Source organism: Gymnogyps californianus, chromosome 11, assembly GCF_018139145.2.
Source record: "Gymnogyps californianus isolate 813 chromosome 11, ASM1813914v2, whole genome shotgun sequence".
In the NCBI taxonomy this organism is placed as follows: domain Eukaryota; kingdom Metazoa; phylum Chordata; class Aves; order Accipitriformes; family Cathartidae; genus Gymnogyps; species Gymnogyps californianus.
The window spans coordinates 15,961,269-15,985,806 of record NC_059481.1 but is presented as its reverse complement, the minus strand read 5'-3'; the positions used below and the strand labels follow the sequence as shown (position 1 = coordinate 15,985,806).

Below are 24,538 nucleotides of genomic sequence, written 5' to 3'. Positions count from 1 at the left end.
TGGTGGGGCTTGGCGCTGCTGTCACAGCTGACAAAGGCTGGAGCAGTGATGCATCACCAGCTCCTCACTCCTCCAGAAGTGCACACACAGCATCTCCCCACCTCCCAGCCCACCTTTCCCATGTCTGCAGCAGAAGGAAAGGCACAACCACAGCAAAAGCCTAATCTGTGCATTTGTGATACACCCCAGAAACAGGGATGAACTACCTCAAACAGACGAGGACCACTCATTTCTTTATCCTCTAGGAGTCAATATTTACTAGAAACATTTCCTTCAGCCAACAACTTCTAGGAGATTATGTCTTGATATCCCGCAGACTTTCTTTGGTAGCATGATGCATTTGACCCCCTGTGTTTCAACAGCTGCAGCACAAGACATGAACACAGGCAACGCTGCCTGCAGTGCTCCTGCTCGCTCAAAACACACGCAGGAGTGTCCACACCTATTTCCAGGCTCTGGACTGATGAGTTAAAAGTTCAAATCCTCAGTCCTGTAGTAAAATTCAGGAAGGTGCTGAGATAATTTTGTTGAACCTGATCTGAGCATGATGGAGACATGAGGTTAATAACTGCAGGCTGCCACACAGTTCCCCCTGCTCTGTACTAGCGTAGGACAGCCTTTGGCTCCCAAGAGACAGGTTTGTGTATTTTGCTTTAGTTTTATTGCTACCTGATTGAGACAGTTGTATGTACCTTCTCAATAATTTAAACTGACAAGAGCTGTGCTGGATTCTGTGTCAACCAAACCTCTTTATCAAGACAACAACATCCTTCAGCAGAATGTCTCAAGGACTGCAACATGTTCAGTGGAGCCACATCCACGCATCTTCCTTAGCTGTTGTACTTACTAGACCAATAAAAAAAAAAAAATCAAGATTCAACCACCATCTTTCCATCTCCCACATCGCTAACCAAAATGGGAAATGCTTGCTGCTCCCTCGAGCCTCCTCCTGCCTTCCCCATTCACACCCCAAAAAAAGACGCAAGCACTGCCTTCCCTCCTTCTCCACTGCTGAAGACATGCCAGCACACTTAGGAAATCATTAGAGCAAATTCCAGCCAAGATTATTTATCCTTAAAGAGCCTACTCAACAGCAAATCTCCCTCCAGCCGCTCCCAGGCTCTGCAGCTCAGTGCAGATAAATACGCAGTTACTGCCAGCTACTAACAACTTCATAAAGCATCTCCCTACCTTTATTCCCCTGCGATGCCTGCACGTACACACGTGCACACACATGCTTGTGCTCCACATGCACAAAGCACTCGGAGAGAGGAGTTTCCTCCTTCCCTACCTGCTTTGGCAAGGGTGACATGAAGCATTAGGCTGTCAAATAAGCGCCTGGGCTGCTGCATCGCCTCTCCCTCATCCTTCCACATCCTCATTTCTTCTCATCTTCCAACCACAGACTTCACAACGCCTTTGCATGTCATAAAGCGCCATGCTGTCCAAAATACGCTGTAGATAGTGATGGTGCAAGGGCCATAAAGTTTTCAGAAGACGTGCGTGCCATAGATGAGAGCTCGGAGTTCCCAAAGCACGTGGGGCTTTGTATGTACATGCCAGCTTAGTACTGGCAGCTGAAAGTAAAATACTTGGAAATGGCTCCTGGGAAAAGCTCTCAAGTGCTGGGTTCAAGATTGAAGGTTCTCCGCTAAGAATGGAAGATGTTAAAGGACCTGTAAGTTATCATGAATTTGCACAAAGCCTGATGGCTTTGAGAACCACATATGGGTAAAAAAAATCTAAGGGTAAAACCTCATGCAAGGAAAACATACAGATTTTTGCCACTGGTTGGAAATCAGGATTTCTCCTCAAGGCACAGTTTCAGGCAGCACACTGCCTCCCTGCCTGCATCCAGGAGGGTTTCGAAACACTGGTATCAAAGCGAGTTCTGCACCATGGGTCAGCAGAGCAACCAGGAATTTGAACTAAGGTACCTTTTGAAAAAGAGAGCTTACACAGCTTTCTGCAAACTGTCTAGTAGCAGGGAAGTAAATGCCAGTTTTTGTCTCATCTGAATAATAAAATAAAATAAAAAAGAGAGGCATCTGGCAGGCATTCAAAGGCCCAGTAGCACGTGCTAGTAAAAGACTCAATCAACAAAATTTAATAGCACCTCTCCTCTTTTAACAAAAAAGTAGAACCTCATTCTTTTTTGGCAGATTAACAAGAAGCCTGCCCGTACGACTGGTCCCAAAACCATCAGCTGAAACCCCGGCAAAGCTCTGGCAGGAGCAAACCCAAGTGAGATGCTCTTTGCTGAAGCATCCCGAAACCCAATATAGATTTTAGCTTCTCTGTTGGGATGCACTTAAGAGGAAGTGACTTTTCTTGGTGTGACCTGATCACAGCGAGTTCAGCAGAACTTAAATCAATGCCTTTACCTATACATATCAAAAGGTAGGAAGGTGCCCTGCTTTACCCTTACAACTTCAGTTTTAATATGCCAGGGTGGAATACATTGCTGTGCTGATGAGGGGTTTTGGCACATGCTGACATCCCATTAACTCCAATATCACGGTTATAGACAGTAGCAGCCAAGAAGCATTACTTGAAATCTTGAAACAGAGAGAATAAGCCCAAATCACTCCTAAATACACCAGTAGCATAATAAACTTAGATAGAAGAGAAACATAGTGAAGACCATATGTTTTGTCATTAAGAACTAAATAACAATATAAAAAAGGGGAGAAAAATCTAAAATCCAGCTGCCCTGCAGCAGCAGAGTGGAAGGGGATTTCTGCAGACACCCAGAAGTGAAATCAGGCTGTATCTAATTTCAGTTTCTATCATGACACTTTAAATGAAGGGAGATTGAGAGCAAACAGGAGATAGAAGAATTAATACTCTTTTAAATTAAAAAAAAAAAAAAACCACAAACCCAAAAACAAACAAAAAACAAAACCAAACCAAAAAAACAGAGAGAAAGAAAATGAATTAATGGTCAAAACAGCTAAGCAAAGTCTTACTGGAAAATTCAGCAATATTTCCTCTCTTGGTCCCACGTGCCAAGGGGACAGACCTGCAGCAGTCTATAGCAGGATACTCAGCAAAAGCACTCAGCTGCCCAAAAGGCATGAAGTCGCATTACCAGATGCTGCTACCAATTTAATTCCGGGCTGAGAAACTTTTCAAGAAGGCAGATGTACTGTAAATCTGTAAAGACATTTCCCTTTATATACACGTATATGCACACAACTTGTATTTGTTCTCCTGACTGATGTGCAGAAGAAATTAATAGGCCTAACTTTAAATTTATAGTAAAAAAATCAAAGGAAATATTAAGAAAAAAATTATTTAAGAGCCTAAATTATAGTGGAATCAAGAGGATGAAGCAGTTGGTCTATAAAAACAAATCACGCTGAACTACCTTCAATGCCTTATTTTCCCCTGATTGAATTACAAAATTAGTCAATGAAGACTGTAATATATTCGGGCTTAGTAAAATATTTGATAGTGTCTCAGAAAAAACTTCCTTGGAAAATTAATTCAGACTGGCTTGGATACGAGCACTATCATACAGCAGTATTAATAACAACAGTAAATCTGATTTACGTGGCTCTTCCCTGCTAGTGCCAGTCTGGGAGGCACAAATATGGCAAAGCTTTAAGCCAGAAAGGCTTGCCATGGGGACTAGTGTTAAGGCTGGGTTTATCTAACATCTTTATTAATTATTTGGAAATGAAAGAAACCCACTGAATTAGCTAAGCTGTTGATACGTGTCTGTTTAGGGGGCCAGGTTGGACCTTAATAATTTCTGAAAGCCACCACTGATACAGTGGCTCAATGACTGAGCGGAGTTGGTTCCTTCTCACCATCTCTGCTATCTTCTCATAAGTCAAGCGGCACCGGAGGCACAAAGTCACACGGGCAGCGCGTCCCTTAGCCAGCAAACACGGGCACAAGTAAGAAAACCAAGTTGCAAACTTCAAAAACATTAAAGAAAAACAAGATTTGGAGATAAATCACCAATTTACTGGGAGGCAGAAACCTGGAAAATAGTTCACGTCCAAATGGGCTGGTGGCGACAGCAGGCTGCAAACGGGTTACGAGCCTGCGAGGGAGCAGGACAGCGGGACCGTGCTCTGCACAGGGAGGAGATGTCCCCATCGAGTGCCGGGGGACCAAACCTGGGGTAACTCCCAACCCTGCTGGGCACGGGGCCAGGAGCCTCCCGCACACTGGGGAAACTCGGCAAAAGGCAACAGCAAAAAAATACAATGACGATGCTGGAAGGACTGAGCCGGGATGAAAGAGGGTTTGCATCCACACCCTTGCTTAGCGCTGTGGGAAGAGCCACCTGCAACGACCCCGGGGACAACCAGCGACGCTGAAGCCAGGGGGAAGGGGCGTAAAAGCATATAACAAATTAACTTAAATAAACAAAGACTGAGCAGTTCTCTGGCAGCAAACTGCCCTGCCCCTGGGTCCAGCCCCAGAGCACCTTTGGTGACCAGCACAGAGCAGCATGGGGACCCTGCACGTCACATGTCCTCCTTGCAGCTCTCAGCAGCCAGTTCCCCAGTGTTACACCCCCCCAGTGGAAGGGGTGCCTGCCCTGCCCCACTGCGCCAGAGCCTCTCACCAGCTACTCAGCCCTGCTGCAGCATCCCACTGCTGTGTGCGCAGGGATGAGCATGGGAACTTACCCAAAATCCAAATGAAAAAAAGTCAGAGAAATCGATTAAGAAATCGATAGGAATAAATATTGATCCTAGACCATTGTTACCTCAAAATTATGGGGGTTTTCTTCCTTTTTTTATAGTATCAGACATCTCTCCTTCATAAAAAGTATATCACAGCTTAATAGGTAAGACCATGTTAATTATTACCCCCAACATCAATCAGAAAAAGAGCACATCATTACTACGAGCACTTTGGCTGAAGACACGCTTTGCTTATTTGCACGGACTGTGCACCTGCTGATTGTGGGAAACTCTGGCCCTGTTTTCCTCTTCCCAAAGCAGGACTGAAGCTGGAGCCCAGTGGAAGCACCGCAGCCCCTGGGCCAGACCCAGGGGCATCCCTGGATGCCGTGAGAGGGTGCCAAGGGGCTCCTGAGCAAGAGGCGAGCAGACCTGGCCAGCAGCTCCCGCAGAGCCCTGCAGCCCAGGAGGAGAAGAGGCAGAAATCAGCCCATCAGGATGGGGATCTACAGCTCTGATCCACATCTCTGCGCTGCATGGTGAGAAACCTGCCTCAGCCCAAGGGCAGCAGCAGCTTTACCTGCTTCCCCATGTGCCGGCTCCACTTAGCGTAATGATTATTAAGCCCTGTCAGCAGATATGAAACCAATGGACGCAGCTCCACAGGCAAGCGCCTCGAAAGCCGCCGAGACGCCCCTGCTCACAGGTTTTCATTATCCATCTGGAAAATTGCGGATGTCACAAGAGCTTTTAGAGCATCAAGATGAAATCGTCTTGTCAGCAACAAAAGGGCCAGTTCTCCCCTGCCCCAATCCCAGCAGCTGTCTCAGCACCGCAGGCTTCTGCGCAAGCAACTGGCGTTGCATCAGGACAACGATGCCACCGGCACCGGGGAGCCTCACCAGCACGCTGCCCGCCCTGGAGCTACTGCGGCAGTGGCATCTCAGTCCGTGTCGTGTGAATCTTACCATGAAGGAAAACCAGGGTGAAGGAAAACAATGTTTTTCCTCTCACACTAATTCACAGCCTCTTGTCTGACTCTTGACTGTGTTAGGCTGGGAAGAACTTGCTGTTTGCTGTGGAGGATGAAGTATGGCCTGGGACAGAGAAAAGATGGAGATGCAGGTTCACTGGCACCAGCTCCTCCTATAGCTGGTTCAGGCGGAATGAGAAGCAAGCCAAAGAGTTTTTAATCCAAAACCCAAGCAGGCCCTTCCCTTTTCTTTGCCATAATTGTACCATTTTTCACCCCTCTGCAGTTTTTGAAGCTGCTGCACTGCTTTGGCTGGAGTGGCATCAAAGGCAGGTGTGGCAAAACCACCTGGCCAGAGAGCATGCTTCTCAATGGGGCTCTGATCAAAAATGGCTTTTTCCTTTTCTGCAGGGGAAAACCCCTCGCTGGTCACAAAGTGAGGTCTTGCAGCACGATCAGAGGGCAGCCAGCAGAGCCACAAAACCACCCCAACACCAGGGTGCACAGGATGCGGCATAAGGGTCCTGATGTGAAACAGTCCCTTCCAGAAGAGGCTGGTAACTCCTGCAGATGCTGGGCTGAAGTGAAGTAAAACAACGAAGAAAAACTTTTCTGCAGCTAGCAGGTTCCGGCAGATACAGGGAGCAAAGAGGCCATGAGACACAGAAGATGGCCATGAGCACCAGCTCCACGCTCTTCTCACGCCGCAAGCTTGAGAGCAGAGGGGAGATCCTGCAATATGGCCTGAGCATGGATCAGAGCACATTGAAGGCTGATGACGGGGCTGGGGTGAGTTTTTGTGGGTGCACTGGGCATCATTCCCAGCATGGTGCCCCTCAGCGCACCCTGATGGCAGCAGTGCCGCATACACAGAGCCCAAAGGGAGACCTGTGGCCAGTTTACGTGGCCACAGGCAATGATATCTCCTGGGTCCCTTTCCTGAACCACAAGCCAGGTTCAGGGTAACAGAGCATCCCATCCTCTATCCTCCTTCATTATCCAGGGCCATGGCACTGACTGAAGACCACTCTCCCAAACAGAAACTGGATTATAACCCTGCCCCTCAGACACAAAATATGAGAATCCAAATGTGATTCATTCTTCCTGTGCACAAAATACTACCCAGCTGCCTTTGTGTACAGGCATTATCTTCTGGTCCATTGATTTTTAATAGCATAGTTGATCGAAATGAGATGCCTGAGCATCACATAGGGTTCTGCACTGCTCCCACCTTCATCAACAGATGCTAAACACTGGTGCTGATGACGGAGTTTCTTGGGGCTGTGCACGACACAGGCAGGCTCATTATTGCACCACAAGAAATAGAAGCTGGACACGGAACAAGCCCATTAGATCATCAGATGCTCCAGTGCTCTCTACAATTTGCTTCCTCAGCGCTTTCTCCAGTCGAATCTTGAACAGCCCAAGTGACAGCTCCTATCTGTTCCCTTGGGAGGTTATTCTGCTGCCTCCAAATTTCTAGGCATTCCTTCAAGCACATTCAGCCCAGGTTCAAAACCAAGTAGCACCATTCTCTTTCTTCTCTCCATCTGCCTTCACAGCTCCCAAACACTTCCCTTGCCAAATCCTGCCATTTACATCGCAGTCACCTCTACCTTGACCAAGAGCAAAGCTCTCCTGCTCCAGGGTTTAAGGACAGAGTGCCAGATCTCAGCATCCCTGGCTAAACACCGCATAAATGAATGACAATCCTACAGCAAGTCACGAGGAGGAAGAGGTGATGATCTCACCAGGGACATCTGCCCAGAGGACCATTTATCAGCATTAACAGTAGCAAAATCTTTTTCAAAGAATAATTGGACAACTGCACTACAGACAAACTACAATTAAAATATTAATTAAAGCCCTTTGCTTCTTCCCACATGGCCGTGCACCTTATTAAAGCCACATCAAAGTTGATACTTAGTTGTCTGGTTGTTGGCTGCCTTCAGAAAGGCACAAGAGAGCGCACAGGACACAAGGCTTGTGGAGATGATGTCTCTTCATCAGACTAGTTATATTGGTTAAAAAAATAGCCTATCCTGCTGCTGTATGTGGTACCTGTTCTGGAGATAAACAGAATTATTCTGACTCTGTGCTGTCATTCCAGCATCTTTCACTAAAGCAAAGACATGTGAAGACAGACGGACAGACACCATAGGGCCAAGCAGCAAACACAGGTTGGAGCCATGGAGGCAAGGAGCAGGCAGGCAGGAGCGTCACTGCCACGGAGAGGAGCTCCTGATGGTTAGCACCTTCTGCATGGTCCTTGGGGGAGGCTGCTCAGGTGACTGAGCCTGGGCGATTTCACAGCCGTGGAAAAGATGTTATGCAAGCAGTTGGATGAGGAATTGGGGTGACTCAGTTGCTCCTGAATGGTGAGCGGATGAAGGACATCTTCCCAACCCTGCAGTGCAAGGGAAGCAGCCACGGCTCATTCTCACCCTCTCTCTCCTCAAGGTTGTGCTCACCACGTACACAAAGGCAGAAGCAAGCACGGTGCCACAAGCAATGGCGTCCCCAGTGCTGCCACTTCTTAATGCTTTGCTGGGGGAAAAGCCGACGCCCTGAGCCTGGAACAGGGAGAGCTTCAAAAACATTATTAAAACAAAAAAAATTTCAACATCTTTCCACCACCTCAGCTGGGAGTTCGCATCATGCCAAATCACAGGTAAGATGAGGGTCACTCGCGCAGCTTTTGACACCGCAACGTGAGAACTGCTTGTGAAAGTCAGCAGTGAGACACCTGCTAACGCAGAACTGCCCCAGGCAAATGCCAGCCGTGCCATGGGGCTCCTTCGGGATGAGTGGTGCACCCAGGGTCCAGCACCCGGCTGGTGACCAGAGCAAATGCATGCACCCGCGAGCGAGGGCCGTCACGCATGGGGAGGAAGAGCTTGCAAGAATGTGGCATGAAGGAGGCTCGGGGCTTCTCAGGTCACCTGAAGACTACTGGTCTGACTTTTTTTTTTTCTTAACTGCTTCTAGTAGTTGCCTAAAATAGACACCTTGGTTTTGTAAAAGCAACTGAAATGGATAATGGCTGGTCAGTGCACTTTACATTTCCTTTATAAATAACCTATTAATACTTCTGGGAGTGGGAAGATGTTTTATTTCTAGATCTAAATAAATCCTGATCTTCTGCTAACCATTTGTCCTGCAAGGTCATTTGATACCTCTCTCCAGCCAAGGGTGGTTCCTTGCTCCTTCAGGCAGCGACAAGCGACAGCACCACCCCGTCTTTCAAAGCCTTCACTGGACTAACACCACCTGGGACCAAAGGACAAGGGGTGTGAGCATTAACTGCTGGCGTGAAGGCGGATCTGCCTTCATAAAGAGGAGAGGCAGAAGCAGGGGCCTTGTCACGGCACCTCGGGGGAGAGGTGGGATCTCTCAAAGGTTTGCCAAGGAGCCCAGGGCCGCATAGCAGCTTTCCCTTGCTGCCACCATACTGGTTACGGACTGCACGGCTTAGCAGAGGGTGAGGCACTTATCAGTTCGAAGAGCTTTATTCTTTATCACCTTGAAGGCACTAAATAAATAAACAGCACAGCTTGCACTTCAGCAGAGTATAAACAGGCATTTATAGAAAGAAGCCCCAGTGAAACCACATGCCCTTTCAATCCACTTCCCAGGCAAATAAAACCAAGTAATACCAAGCGCAAGAAGTATATCAAGGGGCTTTTCAAACAAACAGAAGGATACCAACAAGGAAAAGCCCCGACCTCCAACAGCCCCACAGTCGCTCTGCCTGCGCGTTTCAGGGGGCTCAGCCCCTCAGCACCGCTGGGCTCTGCACATCGCACACCCGGGCTCAAAGAAAGCAACAGCAATCAGTTCCCATTTCCAGTTCGTTAGTATGGCTCACCATACATCCCTGAGCCCCCGTGGTTAGCCGTGGCTTTTAATGTATGGCTGTTTCTCTCCCGTAGCCGTGCCAGGTTGGCCGATATTACTTTGCTCTCTCCTTCTTCCTGCTCCCACTACATGGCAGGCTCCCAGGAGGATGAAATGAAAGGGCCCTGATCACCGATTTCTCCTGAGCAACTAACCCTTAAGGTGCAGGCTCTCCAAGCTGCAGGGTGTTTGTTCATGCCTATACAGCTGCAAACAAATAATCAGGGAAAAACAACCAGTGCATGATTATAGCCAGGCTTGGCCAAGGCAACGTGGGTCAAAATTAAGCCTCATCTGAAAGGTAGGTCGTGGCTCTTGTATATATTTTTTTTCCCCCCTTTAAAGCTGCAGAGATAATTGCATGATGAAGGAGGAAAGCAAAAAAAAAGTAAAAGAGAAACAAAAAAACAAATCAACAAAATCAAAAAGCCAGGCACCCAAGATATCTTTGCAGGAGCTGGTCCTCTTGAATCAGAACCCTGGAATTGTTCTGCAATCGACTCAGGAGACAGTTACCATCTGTTTATGGAAAAAAATGTTAATAACCCCCAATCATAATCAAATAGGCAACCACTTTACTTTAAGTACCTATTAACTAATGCTAAATTACAATGGAACAGCTCTGCAAGTACTTCTGACATCCACATGCACATCAGCAGTGCCAGCACTTTGATCAGGGCCATTAGAACAAATACCAAAAGAACTGATAGCGATGCAATTCCTCAAACATTACAGAAAGCGTGGGCAGTGTTTATTTACTGTTCTTTCATTTCTCCCCCACATCCTTGTTGTTTCTGCCTATTCAGAAAGAAAATATGTATATGCATGTCTACAGATGTACACACCACCCACCACAGCAGACCCCGTGAAAGCCTAGTCCCCTGTGCTTTGCTTTTCTGTCCGAGAGTGAGCTTCCATATGGATTCTCCGATGCCCAGAAAGGCTAGAGGTATTTCCTTCGGTGGAGCATCACCTGAGTTGTCATCCTCTCTTTACCCCCTATTTCCGTGATGCCTGTAAAGGCATCTCTCAGTCCTTCCCCGCTCTCCTCTGGGTGGAACCGGCCGGCAGATCCAAAAGCTGCAGCAGAGAAAGGGAAAAACCAGGCAGGCAGAGCTGTACACACACACTTGCATGTGCACAGAGACGCAGCGTGATCACACGCCTTATTTCTTTAGGAAATCAGATTAAAAAGCAATCGACTCTTTGCCAACTGTAACCAAGTCTGAACCATTAGCTGACACTGTCTCCACCCGAGGAAGAAAACCTCATTTGGAGAATGTAAGTAGTTTTTAATCTCAGAGCCTGGAAAATAGTTCATCTCAGCAAAACAAGAAGTGCTCTCGTCTCTGGATTTTCTCTAGCATCTTTCTCCCCATATCTCAGCAAACTCAATTTGTTTTTTATTTTTTTTAAAGCTGTGCAGCACCAGGAATACATCACACAAATATGCATGAGCACACGTTCTTTATCCCTAGGCACTTGCAAATGTAACAGAAAACAAGCAAAAGGAGCATATATTTCAGTCCATCAACCTAAGCATTTACACGGCCCTCCATCGCTGTGCCATCCGAACATTTTGTTAGTCCCAGGACTTTTCTGCTGTTATTACTGTTCTATGAAATTTCATTTTTGTTAGTCCCGGGACTTGAGTGTGGCTTATTTATTATATTATGAAATTTCATTTCCTGTCTTCTGCTGGGATTAAACTTTGATGGGAAGACGTGGGTTTACAAGGCTTGCAGTGACAAGCCTGACCCCAGAAGGTGAGGTGTAAAACCCCCCACCTCCGGCGGGCGGTCAGGGAACGTGCAACACCATGCCCAGAGCCGGAGCAAGCTGGACCATGCGGTCTATCCCACCTGTAAAACCCACTCCGCTGGGACACGGCAGTAAACTGAAGGGCCTTGACTCCCAATTTCTTGCTCTGTAAGATCCTCTTCTTTTTCCCACACTAATACAAGGCTTTAAAAAGCATCTCAGCTCCCCCTCTGGATACATCACCCTTCAGCAAGCGGTTGCAGCCCATGTCTGCAACTTCAACGTGTCTCAGTTTTTACATTCACTTTTCCTGGCAGTTTCCCTTCCGCTGCCTCCGTGTTGCCCATGTAACACCACATTTCACAAAAAGGCGCTTTGTTTGCCATTTTCCTGCCGCCTCTGCCACCCCAGCTCCGGTGATCCCCCAGCCCCCCTCCCAGCTGCTTCAGCCCACCCCTATCCCCCCCCAGCTACAGGAGCCAAAGTCGACAGGCAGCCAGAAAGGGGATCTGACCTCCGCCATCCCGTGTTAATGAAAGCCCTCTGCGGAGGGAGCAGGGGAAGGCGAGGGGGATGGCACGGAGCCAGCCTCCGCGAGCTCAGCCGACGGACGCCAAGGAGCCAGGAGCACAGCGCGTCAGAGTCCCCTTCACAAGGAGCTTTTGTTGATGCCACTGCTCCAGCCCGTTGACGGCGCGCTTGGCAGCGCAGGCTTTTCCACTGCTTGGCCGTATCAGTAGCCGGGTCGTAACCAGAGCGGCAGCTCTGCCAGGACTCTCGTGCAATGCTCCAAGGGTGTGCTACCAGCCAGAAGAGGACAAACATGGACACGCCATCCTCTCGTAGTCCTCCCCCAGCACATGTGCCCCGAGACACAGTGACTTTCTTTTCAGCAAAGGCAGCTGGGATGTTGGACACTTGGCAGCCCATTAGTCCACTTTTAAGACTGGTGGGCAACCCAGCAGGCTGGCCCAGGGGGACTTTCCAGCCTAACGTGACATCCAACCTTGTCAGTCCAAGTTCACCTCTCTCTAGGAGATAAACCATCTGCTTAATGCTAGGAGATGCAGAAGGAAAAAGATGTGCTCAGAGAGATTCACGAGGCGCTTTGGGTAACGTGTCCAACATGAGCACACAATGTTCTGTGTCCATGACAAAAACAACAGGAAAAACCTGCTCCTGCAGGCTTGCCAAGCTGGGATTTCAACAAGTGGCAACATATCAGCTGGCGACAAACAGCTCCTGATTCAGGGAATGATGCACTTTCCCAAAAAGACTCAGGGTTTGGATTTTTTTTCTTAGTAAATGATAACATGCTGGGTGCCATACAGGATGGCTCCTGCCCAAGAATTAACTGATAATGAGGGATCCAGAGGAAAGTGCCTGCTTAAGGAGATTTGGAGGTGGTTGCCAGCTGCACTGTCCCGTACAGGGTGTCAGAAGGCAGAACCTGTACATGAGCCCCTGGAAAAGCAGCTCAGGACCACTCAGTAAAGTGATTTGATGATTTGGACAAGGGCATCAACCCATGAACAGGAAGTCTCCAGGGAGAAAGAAAGGAACAGCAGCCCATTAGTGGAGTGAAAGAGGAGACACTGGGGAAAGAGACACCCAGCACACACAGGACAAACACAAGCTTCAAGGTACCACTGCCAGATTGGACCATCTCCAACACCTCAGCTGAGACCCCAAAGCAACCGAAGGAGAGAGCAAGGCTCTGGACTCATGGACCTGCTGAGCAGCAAGGAAGGAGAGCTTAGAAACTCCATTTTCGAAAGCATGGAGGGGACTGTGACATTTCTTGTGGGGGTGAGAAATAAGTCAGCTACAGCTGCCAGGGCAGACCATAGCCAGGGTACCACCGAACATCCCAGCCACTGCAGGTGAATGGAAGAGGTGCATTTGTGTCGTGGATGAAAAAGTGGTGAGGTTTGGCAGCAAGCCTGATGCAAAGAAGGGAGATGCAGGCTAAAGATGCAAAGCCTGGTGGCATGGCAGTTGACAATGGCGCTATGGCTAAAGAAAAAAGTGTAGGCAGAAGAGACGCTGGGGAAAAGCAGAAGGCTCACAGCAGGTAAGGACATGTGCCAGGGAGACTGTCCACAGTGCAGGAGGATCTGCAGCCTCCAACGGGGAGCAGAGCTTAGGCGGTATGGGTAGGCTGCCCATGGTGGTGCCCATGACACTTGTGACTCATTAAAGAGCTATGTCCCCGGTGTTAAAGATGTATTTAATTTCTGTCAACTCCATCTCTCCAAGCAATGTCATCAATAAAAGTTTCAGAAACTTTGCAAGGTTGTGATTTCATATCAGAATTGGAAGAAATACAGCATGATGAAGAGGAAAGCAGGCTTTTCTGGCTAAACATTTTTCGCTCCCAAAAACTGCACACAGAAGGGCCCATCACAGCACCCCTCTGGTTTCTGGGAATGCAGAATATCCACTAACACACTTATCCAAACACCTCTGAACACATACACACGTCTGTTCACCAAGACTGGTTACTCACATAAGGTTCTCTCCTCTTTGATTCTTCCACTAGGGTCAGAAGTTACTTTTCCTTTTTATATTTGTATCTCTAAGCCCCATCAGTGGCAAATGCCCAAGCACTTCCAAAGTGTTCTGACAAATCCCTCCAGAAGGCACATAAAATCATCCCAATTTTACAGATGGGGAAATTAAAGCAGAGACAGAGGTTAAGACAGCTAATTGCCTACGGACACTAAGTGAGTCAGTAGAAGAGCTGGGAATTGATCCCAGGAACTCTGTCTTCCATTCATCTACTCCACCCACCAGTCAGTACACCCTACCAGATGGTTCTTATCATTGGACATATGGACTAAATATTGCTAAGTTGGTGTAGAAGATTCACTATTTAATTAAATGTCCTGTCTTCTATCTCCATAGGATGCACAGGGGAAACTCCAGCCAGAATCCCATCTGGACCCACTCAGGAAACGTCTCCGTAAAGCAAAGCCCTAGACCAGCACAAGAAATGTTCCCAAACCTATCAACCTGCCCTGCAACGCAGACCCCAACAAGGCCAGGCAATAGGCTGCGCCTCAGGAGCCTCGGAAGAAGCTCCTGTTTGTCAAAGCCTGGCTTCAGTGTATGCATGAGCCACCAATTAGGCTGGGAACTACTTTGTCATGTGCAGGCTCTTCCTCCAGCCTTCACTGCGCACCACCAACGCTGCCCAACTGGAGATACCGGCAGAGTCATCTGCTTTCTTCTGGCATTAGCTCTATCACATCACAGTGCTGGTGTTGGTAGGACAGAGAGACCAGTTCTGCCCGGCAAACATCAGACGCCTTCTTGCTTTCCAGTCACTACCAAGGACACTTGAAATAGCTCCTAAAGTGGTTATTCATCATGCAGAGGAGGAAACCTTCCAACAGAGAGGCAGCAGGAAGAGACCTTCCACATTGCTGAAAGACAGGTCAGTAATTGCTTTCCCAGCATGGACCTTACCAACTTACAGCAGCGTCTCGGTCCCCATTCACAGACAGGCACAGAATGGCTTCACCCGCCTTTCCAACAGAACCCAAACCAATTTCACATCCTTCTGTTCCCCCTTCACACCCTGTGCTCTGCACCCAGTGTGACGCAAAGGGAAACCCACGCATCATCAAGTCCGAAAAAAAGATTGCATCCAAGAACGTGCTCTCCCGAGTACAACTCCTTCAACGCATGGCTGGAGGGAGCAGGCTCAAAGTTCTTCTGGGCAACCTGTAGATGCACTTATGTGCTGATAAGGAAAACACATGCATACTTCTGCCCAGAAGCACATACAGGTGAGAACCACCCACCTGTATATCTCCATTACTCTCTCAACAAACAGAAGAGGGCTGGACAACATCCTCTTCAGAAGGCTTTGCACCAATACTGACAATGTAGGAATAAAACCACAACACCTTTCCACGTGTGCTATAAGAGCTGGGCAATCCTGGAAGGTGCCTCCTGCTAGAGGAAAGCAACTGCACATACCTTTCATCCCAAACTTGGACCGCCGGCCATACTTGTTGATCATAATAAAGAGGACGACCAAGAGGACACAAGCAAAAGCTGCCAGCCCAACTGCTATGGAAACCTGAAAGGAAAAAACCTTAGAGTCAAGACTGAGGAATTCAGGAGTCTAGACTGGAAATACAGCATCTCCTTGCCCAGTTAACCTTTCTGTAGGCTCATACCATCTGCTGCAGCCTTGTGGACATCAGCTGTGGAGGAAAATACAAGCTAAAGCAAAGGGCTCTGGCACAGCTTGGAAGCATCACAGGCTGTTTGCAGGACTGGGAGGTCTGGGATCTCCCCGTCAGTGATGTTCTGGCACCAGTTCTCCCCAGCCTCTCACTCCATATATCTGCAGGGAAGGAGGACCTCTGCTCCAATGCCTGGGCTCTCCCTTCACTGCTCCACATCATGAGCCTCCATTTCTGACACCGCTGTGCCATGGTGTCACAACACTAAAGCTATACTAACCTGAGCTGGGAACACACAGGAGCAGCAGAAAATTCTTTAGAAAGAGCAACTCTGTCTCCATCCAAACATCCCTCAGGACAAAGAATGAGGGAAAATAACACACCACAAAAAAGAAAACAGAAGAAATTAAGTATAACTGGTTTTTTTTTTTTTCCAAAAAAACATTTGGTTTTCCTAAAGCCTCTAATGGTTCCCTATTTACTGTAATTTTTAGGAGTAAATATTTATACTACAACAGTGTCCAAAGTCCTTCTCTGGAACTGTAGTTCCACTGTGTCAGTGTACGAGCAGAGGAAAGAAAACCTCCTTGCCCTAAAGGGTTTACAATCCCCGGCTTATTTTAATATTTATGAATATTTATTCCTTCAAGTCTTTGCTCAAGATACTTTTATTGCATTGATGTAAACAACAATTTCTTTGGCATTTGTCCAATTGTTCTCCTGTACTGGGTCTTGTGATGCATTTAGACTTCACTTCCTTCTACAAAACTGTATTCTGCTATAATAGAAAATACATCATTTAACCAAGAAAAAGTAATTTCATTTTGCAACGCTTTTCCCTGCCCTTGATACATTAGCTACGATATTTTTAAATTTTTCATTTTACCACGCTCTATTTTCATCCCCCAGCTTGTTTTCTGTGCTTTATATTTAATAATCAGTGCACATTATTACTCCAGTCTCACTGTTCAAAGCTTTCGTTTCAGTTATAGGAGATTTTCAGTTGGATGAGAACGGAAACCAAGGTGGATTGAGTTTTGTTCATTCTGTTAACACCTGGTGGGTTTAAAGACCTTAAAACTTTCACAGAATTAGACCAAGTGTGTAACATGTTAATTTTTTTTCCCCATACTTATACACAATTTTTTTTTTCTTTTTCTATCTGGATTCTGCAGAAGACAATGCTGAGATCTGATAAGCCATAGGCTTTCTTTCCTTTTTCATTTTTGGCATGCCCTGCAGAGCAGGAAAGAGGGCAAGCTGGCATTGACAGAACTGAACCAAGCTAAATCTGAGTCCCTCACAGGGCTAAACTTAACAGCTCAATAATAGTATGAAACACACAATTGTCTGTTTGTTCTCTGGGTGCTACTTTTTCAGAGTGAGAATTTCTGACCCTGCCAGCAGCAACTTCACAGGATGCCTTATTTTCAAAGAGCTCCCTGGTTCCACACTGCAGACCCAAGAGGATCAGATGGTTTGTGTCAGTATTTTACTTGCCTGACACAAGCCACAAAATCCTTCTGATTGTTGTCTTGAGTCATAAAGGAAGAAATTTTCCTTGCAAACATCTCAAAACATCACAGGAACGTAAATACTGAGTCATCAATAACACGAAATGCATGCAAAACAGTTCTGTAGAGAAGAGGGCAGGACTCACCCCAAAAGTGTCCTCCTCCGGTTTGTGGGTCACAGTGATTGGTGGTGTGGGACTCACTTCATAATCACCAACTGAAATCAAAACACCAAAGACAGAAGATTCAACGTGGCTCCCATGGGACTTCCAGGGCACCAGCACATCCCCAATCGCAGTGCCTGACCTCATGAGATCCAGGTTCACCCCTAACAGAGGCTGCAGCTTTCTATTTCAGAAGGCACCAAAATCAACCATCAGAGTTCCCTGTGCACATCAGCAGAGAAAACACAGACCACGACAACACTGATGTCACTCCCACCTTACAAATGAAAAACATTTGGGTGCCTGGTATCCTAGGGTGGGTGGCCTCCACCACTGAGCCATGTCCTAGAGTTTTCAGGAGTCTACTGGGCTAAGTAGGGTTAAAACATGAGACTGACTCCAGCAGAATTTGATCCAAAGAAACAGTTACTTGGATGTTTTTTGGAGGGGGGAGGGGGAAGGAGAAAGAAAAAGAATCTGTTCAGGAAACACTACAGAAGTTGACTCCTCCTTCTCATCCCAGCCCACGCTAGAGAGCATGTTGTAAACGGGCCATGACACACAACTGCTTTGGGGATGGGCCAGTTTGCATCTAGTTAAGACCCCTTCCGCCACACCACAACCAACCGTCAGTTCCACTATAGGACCTTCTTCAGGACATCACTAGGGGGAAATGAGCATCTCCTGGGCTCTAGAGATTACCCAGCTGATCAAAAGCTCCCCAGCCATCTTGCTCATGCATGGGGAAGCCAGGGCTCTGTGCAACCTCTGCCAACTTGCTTTTGGCTTCCTGATTTTTCCTCCAGGAGCACGCAAGTCACAGAGGGGCAGGGGGAACCAAAAAAACCAAAACACCCACAGCACGCAAAGGGCAAGGAGACACTTACTTGAGACAAAGTTGTCCGTACTCTCTGTGGAAAGGACAAAGAGAGAAGCAACACAGTTAGCAGCACAGCAAAGGGAGAGTGGTCTCATTCCCGACTCGCCTCAGACACATTCCACCACCCCAAAGAGCCCAGGAAACCAACTTTTCATATTTTGTCTTGTTGGGCAACTGTAACAGGAAATTGCAGCACATGTGCCAGCAGGACATGCTGGAGGTGAGGATGAAGAGCACAGGGGTAACTGTGCAGGGCCTTGGGCTGAAACAGGAGGGGAGGGATGCTACCAGAAGGCCAAAATGGAGAACAATTAGCAGCATGCTAACTAAACTTTTGAATGGTCATTAAACGCACCTGCTTTCAGCAGGCGAGCAAAGCTCGACAGACACACAGGGCTCAGCAGGATGGAAGTGGAGGGGAGAGAAGCAGATTTTGCCTTGCATGGCAGTGTTCACCCAAGGACAAAGTCCTATGAGGATGAGGACCAGCTACCAGGGAGGAGAGCCCAGCTGGGGGCAGGGGGCTAGAGGAGACCTCCTCTGACCTCATTTTCATGAGCCACTCATAAAAGCTAATAGCATCTGAACTGGACATGGAGGCTGTGGCTGTCCTAGAGCTGCCTCTTGCCCGAGACAGCCATGGCAGTCCCTGCTGTCAGCCCCTTGACTGTTCCAGTCTATTCAGTAAAGCTCCTTCAGCTCCGAAGGCAGCCAAGGCCCCAGACGATGAGGTCTAAAGCTCTCGGTGACACTCAGTTTACATAGCATGAGAATAACGTCAGCTTTCAATTCACTCGCCCATGTAAGAAACTGAGCCTGATATTAACTGGAGTTTACACAGCTTTGCTGGCAGAGGGCTCCTGGAAGGACACTGAAACGTTCACGCTGAAGTATGGGTGAGGTTTGGAAGGGAAGCGTAAAACAACCCCCGGGTGACAAACATGGCTTTCCAAACCAGGGGAAAAAAACCTGAAAAAATATTTTTGTTTCAAGTCAAGCAGAAGAGTAACTTTCCTTGGCTTTTTCGGGGGGCAGGGGGGAAGGAAGAAATATTTCATTTGAGTCTAGTTGTAAAACTCTTGCTGCTTCTACATTTTCCCCTTTCTGTTTTTCTCTGCTGGACTAAGCAAATTCAACAGAAACCCACAAAAAGTTTTTCTCACTAAACCCTACTCTTCAAAGTATAAAACATAGCCAAGAAATTTCAGCCAGCTTGAGTTCTGTGAGAAGTTCCCAAAGAACTGGACACTCATGGGGGAGCTAGGTACATTAACCTTTGTGGATTAAACAAGGAGATAGTAGCTTATGGCAGAGATGCCAATGACAACATGCAATGAGATTTTTATCAGGATAGGACACAAATCTGTCCTGGCAGCCACTGCCCTGGCCTCTAGAGCCACCATCACAGAGAAGCAGGATATGGCACGGGGTATATCTCCCAGCTCCCACCCAGCTTCTAACAGCACCTTTCTCCTCTCAACCTGGGAAGCACAGTCTGGCACAGTACCAACAAGAGGTTGCAGACCAGGGGTTTCTAAAAAAACATGGTCACAGGTCCTTTTCTATACTGATAGGAAGTCTTCCAGGCACTACACTTTCATTAATTAATGAAGACTAATAATCTTATCCTGGGTAGCGACAGCAAAACCCTTGCACATGTGAACAGCTATAGGCAATAAGCTTCTTGAATGAACCACACTGGGCAACCTTCAATTTGTGGCATTTTCTGGAGGAATCTACCTTCAAATGGGAAATTATAAACGTCAGCTACATCAAGTGTTAATGTCAGCTGTGGCAGTGGACGGAGCAACAAACTTCAAAGAAAGTAAATTACATCCTGCATTGGGCTGACAGGGTCTGCCAGGATAAGGAATGGCTTGGGACTTTGGATCAGAAGAAATAACAGAAATGGGTCAGTTCCTGCTGTGAGATGGTTCAGGGGCTGTAAGTACTCCACACCAACAACACACACAAGGCGTGGGTGAAGATGCACTCACAAGGGCAATATTTTACATATATTTCACACAATCCCATTCTCCCAGAGCCTCTGACACAAAAGGCTCTTCAAACATCAACGTGCCTTCCCATATCACAGCACAGCTCAGATCCATTTCCAAAATCAGCTCTCCGGAACAGCAGATCTGCCCCCTTTTCTGGAGGTCCAGCACCTACTTAAGAGCTGTCCCCATTTCACAGATGGGGAAATTGAGTCACAAAGGTGGGACCTGACAGAGCTGAGACTGCGAACCTGTGCGCCTCTCCTCACCCACCTACATTTGATAAGCTGCTCTTCTGCCCTGACAGAAGGAAACATAAATAGGTCAGATAGCCAAACAGGGCATCATCCTTGAAGCCAGAATACAAATTTTCCACTCCCATCCATATCAGCTCATTTGTTCATTTGTCAGATCTTCAAGGCAGAGATTTGGGTTTGCATTTACGATATTTGACCTGCGGGAAAACTCTATGTACATACATGGTGTGATATAAATAATAAATAAGAGTACCATTGGTATTTTTCTATATTTAGCAAGCGCCCTATTTTGCTGGATTTTCTTGGACTGCAGGGGCCAGTTTAGAGCTGCCACTTTCTCATGGCATCATTCCTGAAGGCAGCAGCGTGCACAGGTCTTAACTCCATGATGGCCAGCGTGGTGTTGCAATGCGAGAGAGCAGACCAAGACCCTCCACGCTCCTATAGAGTGGACAGGTCACCACAAAAGTCTCTACTGCCCTCCCCAGAGCTGGATGTTCATGTCTTCAAATGCTTTGTTTTTTGCAGTTAAGCCCTGAATCACTAGGGAGTACAACAAGGAATTCCAAACAATCAGTTAAGAAATCCCAGCAAACTGATGCAAAGCGACTAATTGAGCGTCGCATCTTTTGTAGACCTGTCATTCTGGAATTGCACGTCATATTCAGAAAGAAAACAATCCTGACACTGCTGCATCCAGCTTTAATCATTTCACAAATGCAAGCTAGAAGAAAAAAAAGGGAAGAGCTGCATCACTTCAAAGGGCTTTCCTTTCTTTAGCTTATAACTAGCAATCACATAGAATACTTTCTCTCAAAAAAACTGGGCAACCTCTTTGGGGCACCCTAGAGGAGATCCAAAATAATTGACCAAACTTACATCCTATTCCCACTGAAATCCCTAAAGATCTTAAAAAAAATAAATAAATAAAAAAAATACACTGCAGAATATGTTACACAACAAAAATATCTAAACCAGTTAGTGTCTCTCTCTGCATTAAAGAGTTATTGTGACACCAAAGCACATCTGAGTAGGAGAATCATACTGGTCAGAAGAGGCCTCCAGACATCACCTTTTCCAACCTGCTGCTCAGACAAAAGCCAGCTTGGGTTGTCAAGGCCTTGTCTAGGTGCAAGGATTACTGGTGGGACCATAGTAAGACCTTTGGATTGCAAGCAACTCTAATGAGACAAACTGAATATCCTACCTGGAAAGGGCTTTTCAAGGAAGTGTCCTTTGATGGTTTGGTTGGCTGAGCCCAGCTGGTTGGTGGCCACAATCGTGTAGTTGCCATTGTTGTAGTGAGTGGGTTTGTTGAAGAGCAGGCAACCCTCAGACACTTCCCCTTGTTGGTAAAACTCCATGTGGATGATCTCTGTCTCCCGGAGGACCTGGCCATTGTGCAGCCAGTGAAGGGTGGGAGCTGGGTTCCCGTGCACTGCAAATGCAATGCAGTGCTCCAGGTGTAGCACCGGCTCCTCCAGAGTTAGGATGCGAGGGGGATCTAGCAGAAAGAAACATGGCAGGCTCACAGCACACCTCCACCCACAGCATGTCTCTGTGCACCATGGAAATTAAGATTATTGAAAACGCAACCTCCAAAATCCCTTGTTCTTTCTACTCTTCCCATGGATTTCTGCAAAGGAGCAGCGCTAAGTCACAAGAACCACTCCACGCTCCCCAGAAGGAGGATCTGAACCATAGCCCGCTCTCTTGGGCTTCTGAACAGGGGTACAAATTAACAACAGGGATGGTTCTTTCACCAGCCCAGAAACAATTAAGCTTGGAGTTGCCCAGTACACACACCTACTGCTGCTCTCCTTCCCTCAAGGGATCACAGGGAGGCTGCCTGTCACTGTTAAGGAGGACGTGGCGACATAGCACTGTTACGTTACATGTGTGCAAGGTGCCCATGGGAGCTCTCCAGTCACACTGAGCAATTTTGGATCGCATAGCTGTGGAAGCAAACATCCCTCAGCGACCGCCTGTCCTTGGGGGTTTTGACTGCCTGAATATCCCAAAGGAGTTCTCACCCGCCGAACACCCTCCAGGGGTGTTTTAATTAAAGGGAGTAGAGTGGGAGAGGGAAAAGAAAAGCAGAGACTCAATCTGCAATTTATTGCATATGCATTGTCTTCCCCCCGGGACACCCCAAGAATTCAAATGTTGCTCTGCCATCGCTTCTGAAACCCCATTTACAACACCTACATGTAAGGTCCCAAACCCCAAGGCTGGCAAGGTCTGAACTAAAAGAACCGAGTTTTGTGCAAAGACAAAGGACACAAAAAGATGTAGGTCTTCCCTAAAACTCTCCTTTTCCTGGTACCGTCCAGCTGCAAAGACAACCCATGGGGCATCCGCAAGGAACAAAAACCAATGCACCAACTTTGACCCATCTTTTGGAAAAAAGAGTGAATTTTTCAGGCAGTGAAGGTGGTAGAAGAGAAAAAGGTGCAGAGCTGGTTGAAGCTGAGCAAAATTCTCCCACCAACAGCCAGCTACCTTGAACCACACAGCCGTGTCCCAGCCACCTCCTTTCACTTGCACGCCTAGATCTGCATGTGGCTTTTTCACATCTTCCTGGCAAGGAGGATTCAAAACAGGCAGCCACCTACACGCAAAAACCCAGATCTTTTCAGCGTGAAATTACAGCCAGAGTGATGGGTCTGGGCGACAAGAGCAGGGGTAGCAGAAACTGTCAGCAGCTTAGAGGATTACAAAGGTGAAAATAGGCATTGGCATGGTGCTGTTTAAGGTGTGGAGGAAAAGGTGCTAAAACGCAGTGCAAAAAACACCCACCTGCTGACCAATCACATCTGAGCTGATCTGAACTTTAATTACCTCCATTCTTCAATCCATCAGTAGTACTTATTGGGAGGAAGATGAAAGTAGTAAAGCATCTGCTCTCCTTTTTCCTATCCCTTGTGACTGCCTTGTCTACAGGACTCCGTGGTTCCTGCACTGCACTGGACACGCAATACGCGTGGGTTCCCCAAGACTAGCCAGAATCCCGCATGGGTCTCTGCTCTATCTGGCAAGGTTGGGGGCGGGGGACAGATTTTCAAACTACAGAGTAAGGGCAAATATTACAGACACAGCAACATATAGTAAATCTCAGCTGCTTGCGAGCGCAAAGCTGTGTCAACTTCCTCTTAAGGTCAGGTTTGTGTTAAGTTATATTAGAAAGCACAAAGGAAGTCTAGCTACTTGCAGCTAAAAGTGAACAGTTGAAATTTGACATGTGCATGTTTACATGGCATTTGCAGTTTAACTTTGTGGGAACAGATCTGGGAGGAAGCACTAGCATCCCTGAAATCAGAGGCAAGATTTACACTGGCTTTAGCAAGGGTGACATTTAACCTCTCATATAGCATCAGGGCAAGCAACTCTGTGTTTGTAAAGAGAGTTTTAGTCCCTCTATGGTTTTCCTTACTCTGCTGGATCTTCCAAGAGGTGGGTAGAGAGATGTCCACCACCAGTGTGGCACTGCTGCTCCTCCCCTGCTCTAGTGCTCATTTCTGCATTAATGGAAGCAGCAGGACAGCAAAAATACTGACACTTAGGAGACAGATGTGCAAGGATCCACCTCCTCCTCACTGTGCTCAGCTCCTAATCCTCACCCACAAAACCAGTATGTCACAGGTAGCAAGTGGCCATGCATTCAAACAGTTCCCAGGGCAGCCCTCCAGGCTCTGTATGGTCAAGGTCTCTCCACTGCTACTTACAGTAGACGGTGAGCAGCACACTGGCATTGCTCATCCCCACCACATTCTCGGCAATGCAGGTAAGCAGGAACCCGTTGTCCTCACTGGTGACATTCACCAAGGTCAAATTGATGGCATGAACATTGGTCCAGTTGAGGTTGGTCTAGAAATCCCAGAGAGAAATACAGACAGAAATCAGTGTCTGGTGGCTCCTCTCCTCCCTGCTACTGCCCCCAGAAGATGAGGATCAGTTTCCATGTAAGATGTGAGAAGGTCTCCAAAATCCAAGGACAACTAGGAACTGGGTAAAGGGAGGTGTTTCCTCACCTGATTAAATACACCGCATCTTGTAAGAGGAACTACTGGGAGGGGGAGAGCCACAGCATTGTAGCACTGATAAACATGGCTTGCCTCTAGAAAAGCTTGCTTAGCTGCCTATTTCAGCTACAGCTATTGCAGACACCTCTGTAAACAGGTAGTTTCATTAGAGGAGACATGAGTTAATTCAATTAGGGAGCACTGAGACATGAAGCTATCTCATCTTCA

The 24,538-nt window shown here is 47.3% G+C and overlaps 1 protein-coding gene across 6 annotated transcripts in view; it reads right to left on the bottom strand.

Moving 5' to 3' along the window:
• Positions 1-24,538, bottom strand: part of NTRK3 (neurotrophic receptor tyrosine kinase 3) — a 218,210-nt gene that overhangs the window by 128,461 nt on the left and 65,211 nt on the right. For 5 of the 6 annotated variants that reach the window (XM_050903162.1, XM_050903159.1, XM_050903160.1 and 2 more), the window contains exons 7-11: positions 24,014-24,155; positions 21,496-21,792; positions 18,042-18,065; positions 17,137-17,207; positions 15,265-15,367 (exon numbers count right to left, since the gene is read on the bottom strand). In XM_050903162.1, the coding sequence (XP_050759119.1) occupies positions 15,265-15,367; positions 17,137-17,207; positions 18,042-18,065; positions 21,496-21,792; positions 24,014-24,155 (637 nt within the window). The remainder of the gene's footprint in view (positions 1-15,264; positions 15,368-17,136; positions 17,208-18,041; positions 18,066-21,495; positions 21,793-24,013; positions 24,156-24,538) is intronic. The other variant, XM_050903163.1, reaches the window with a different exon arrangement.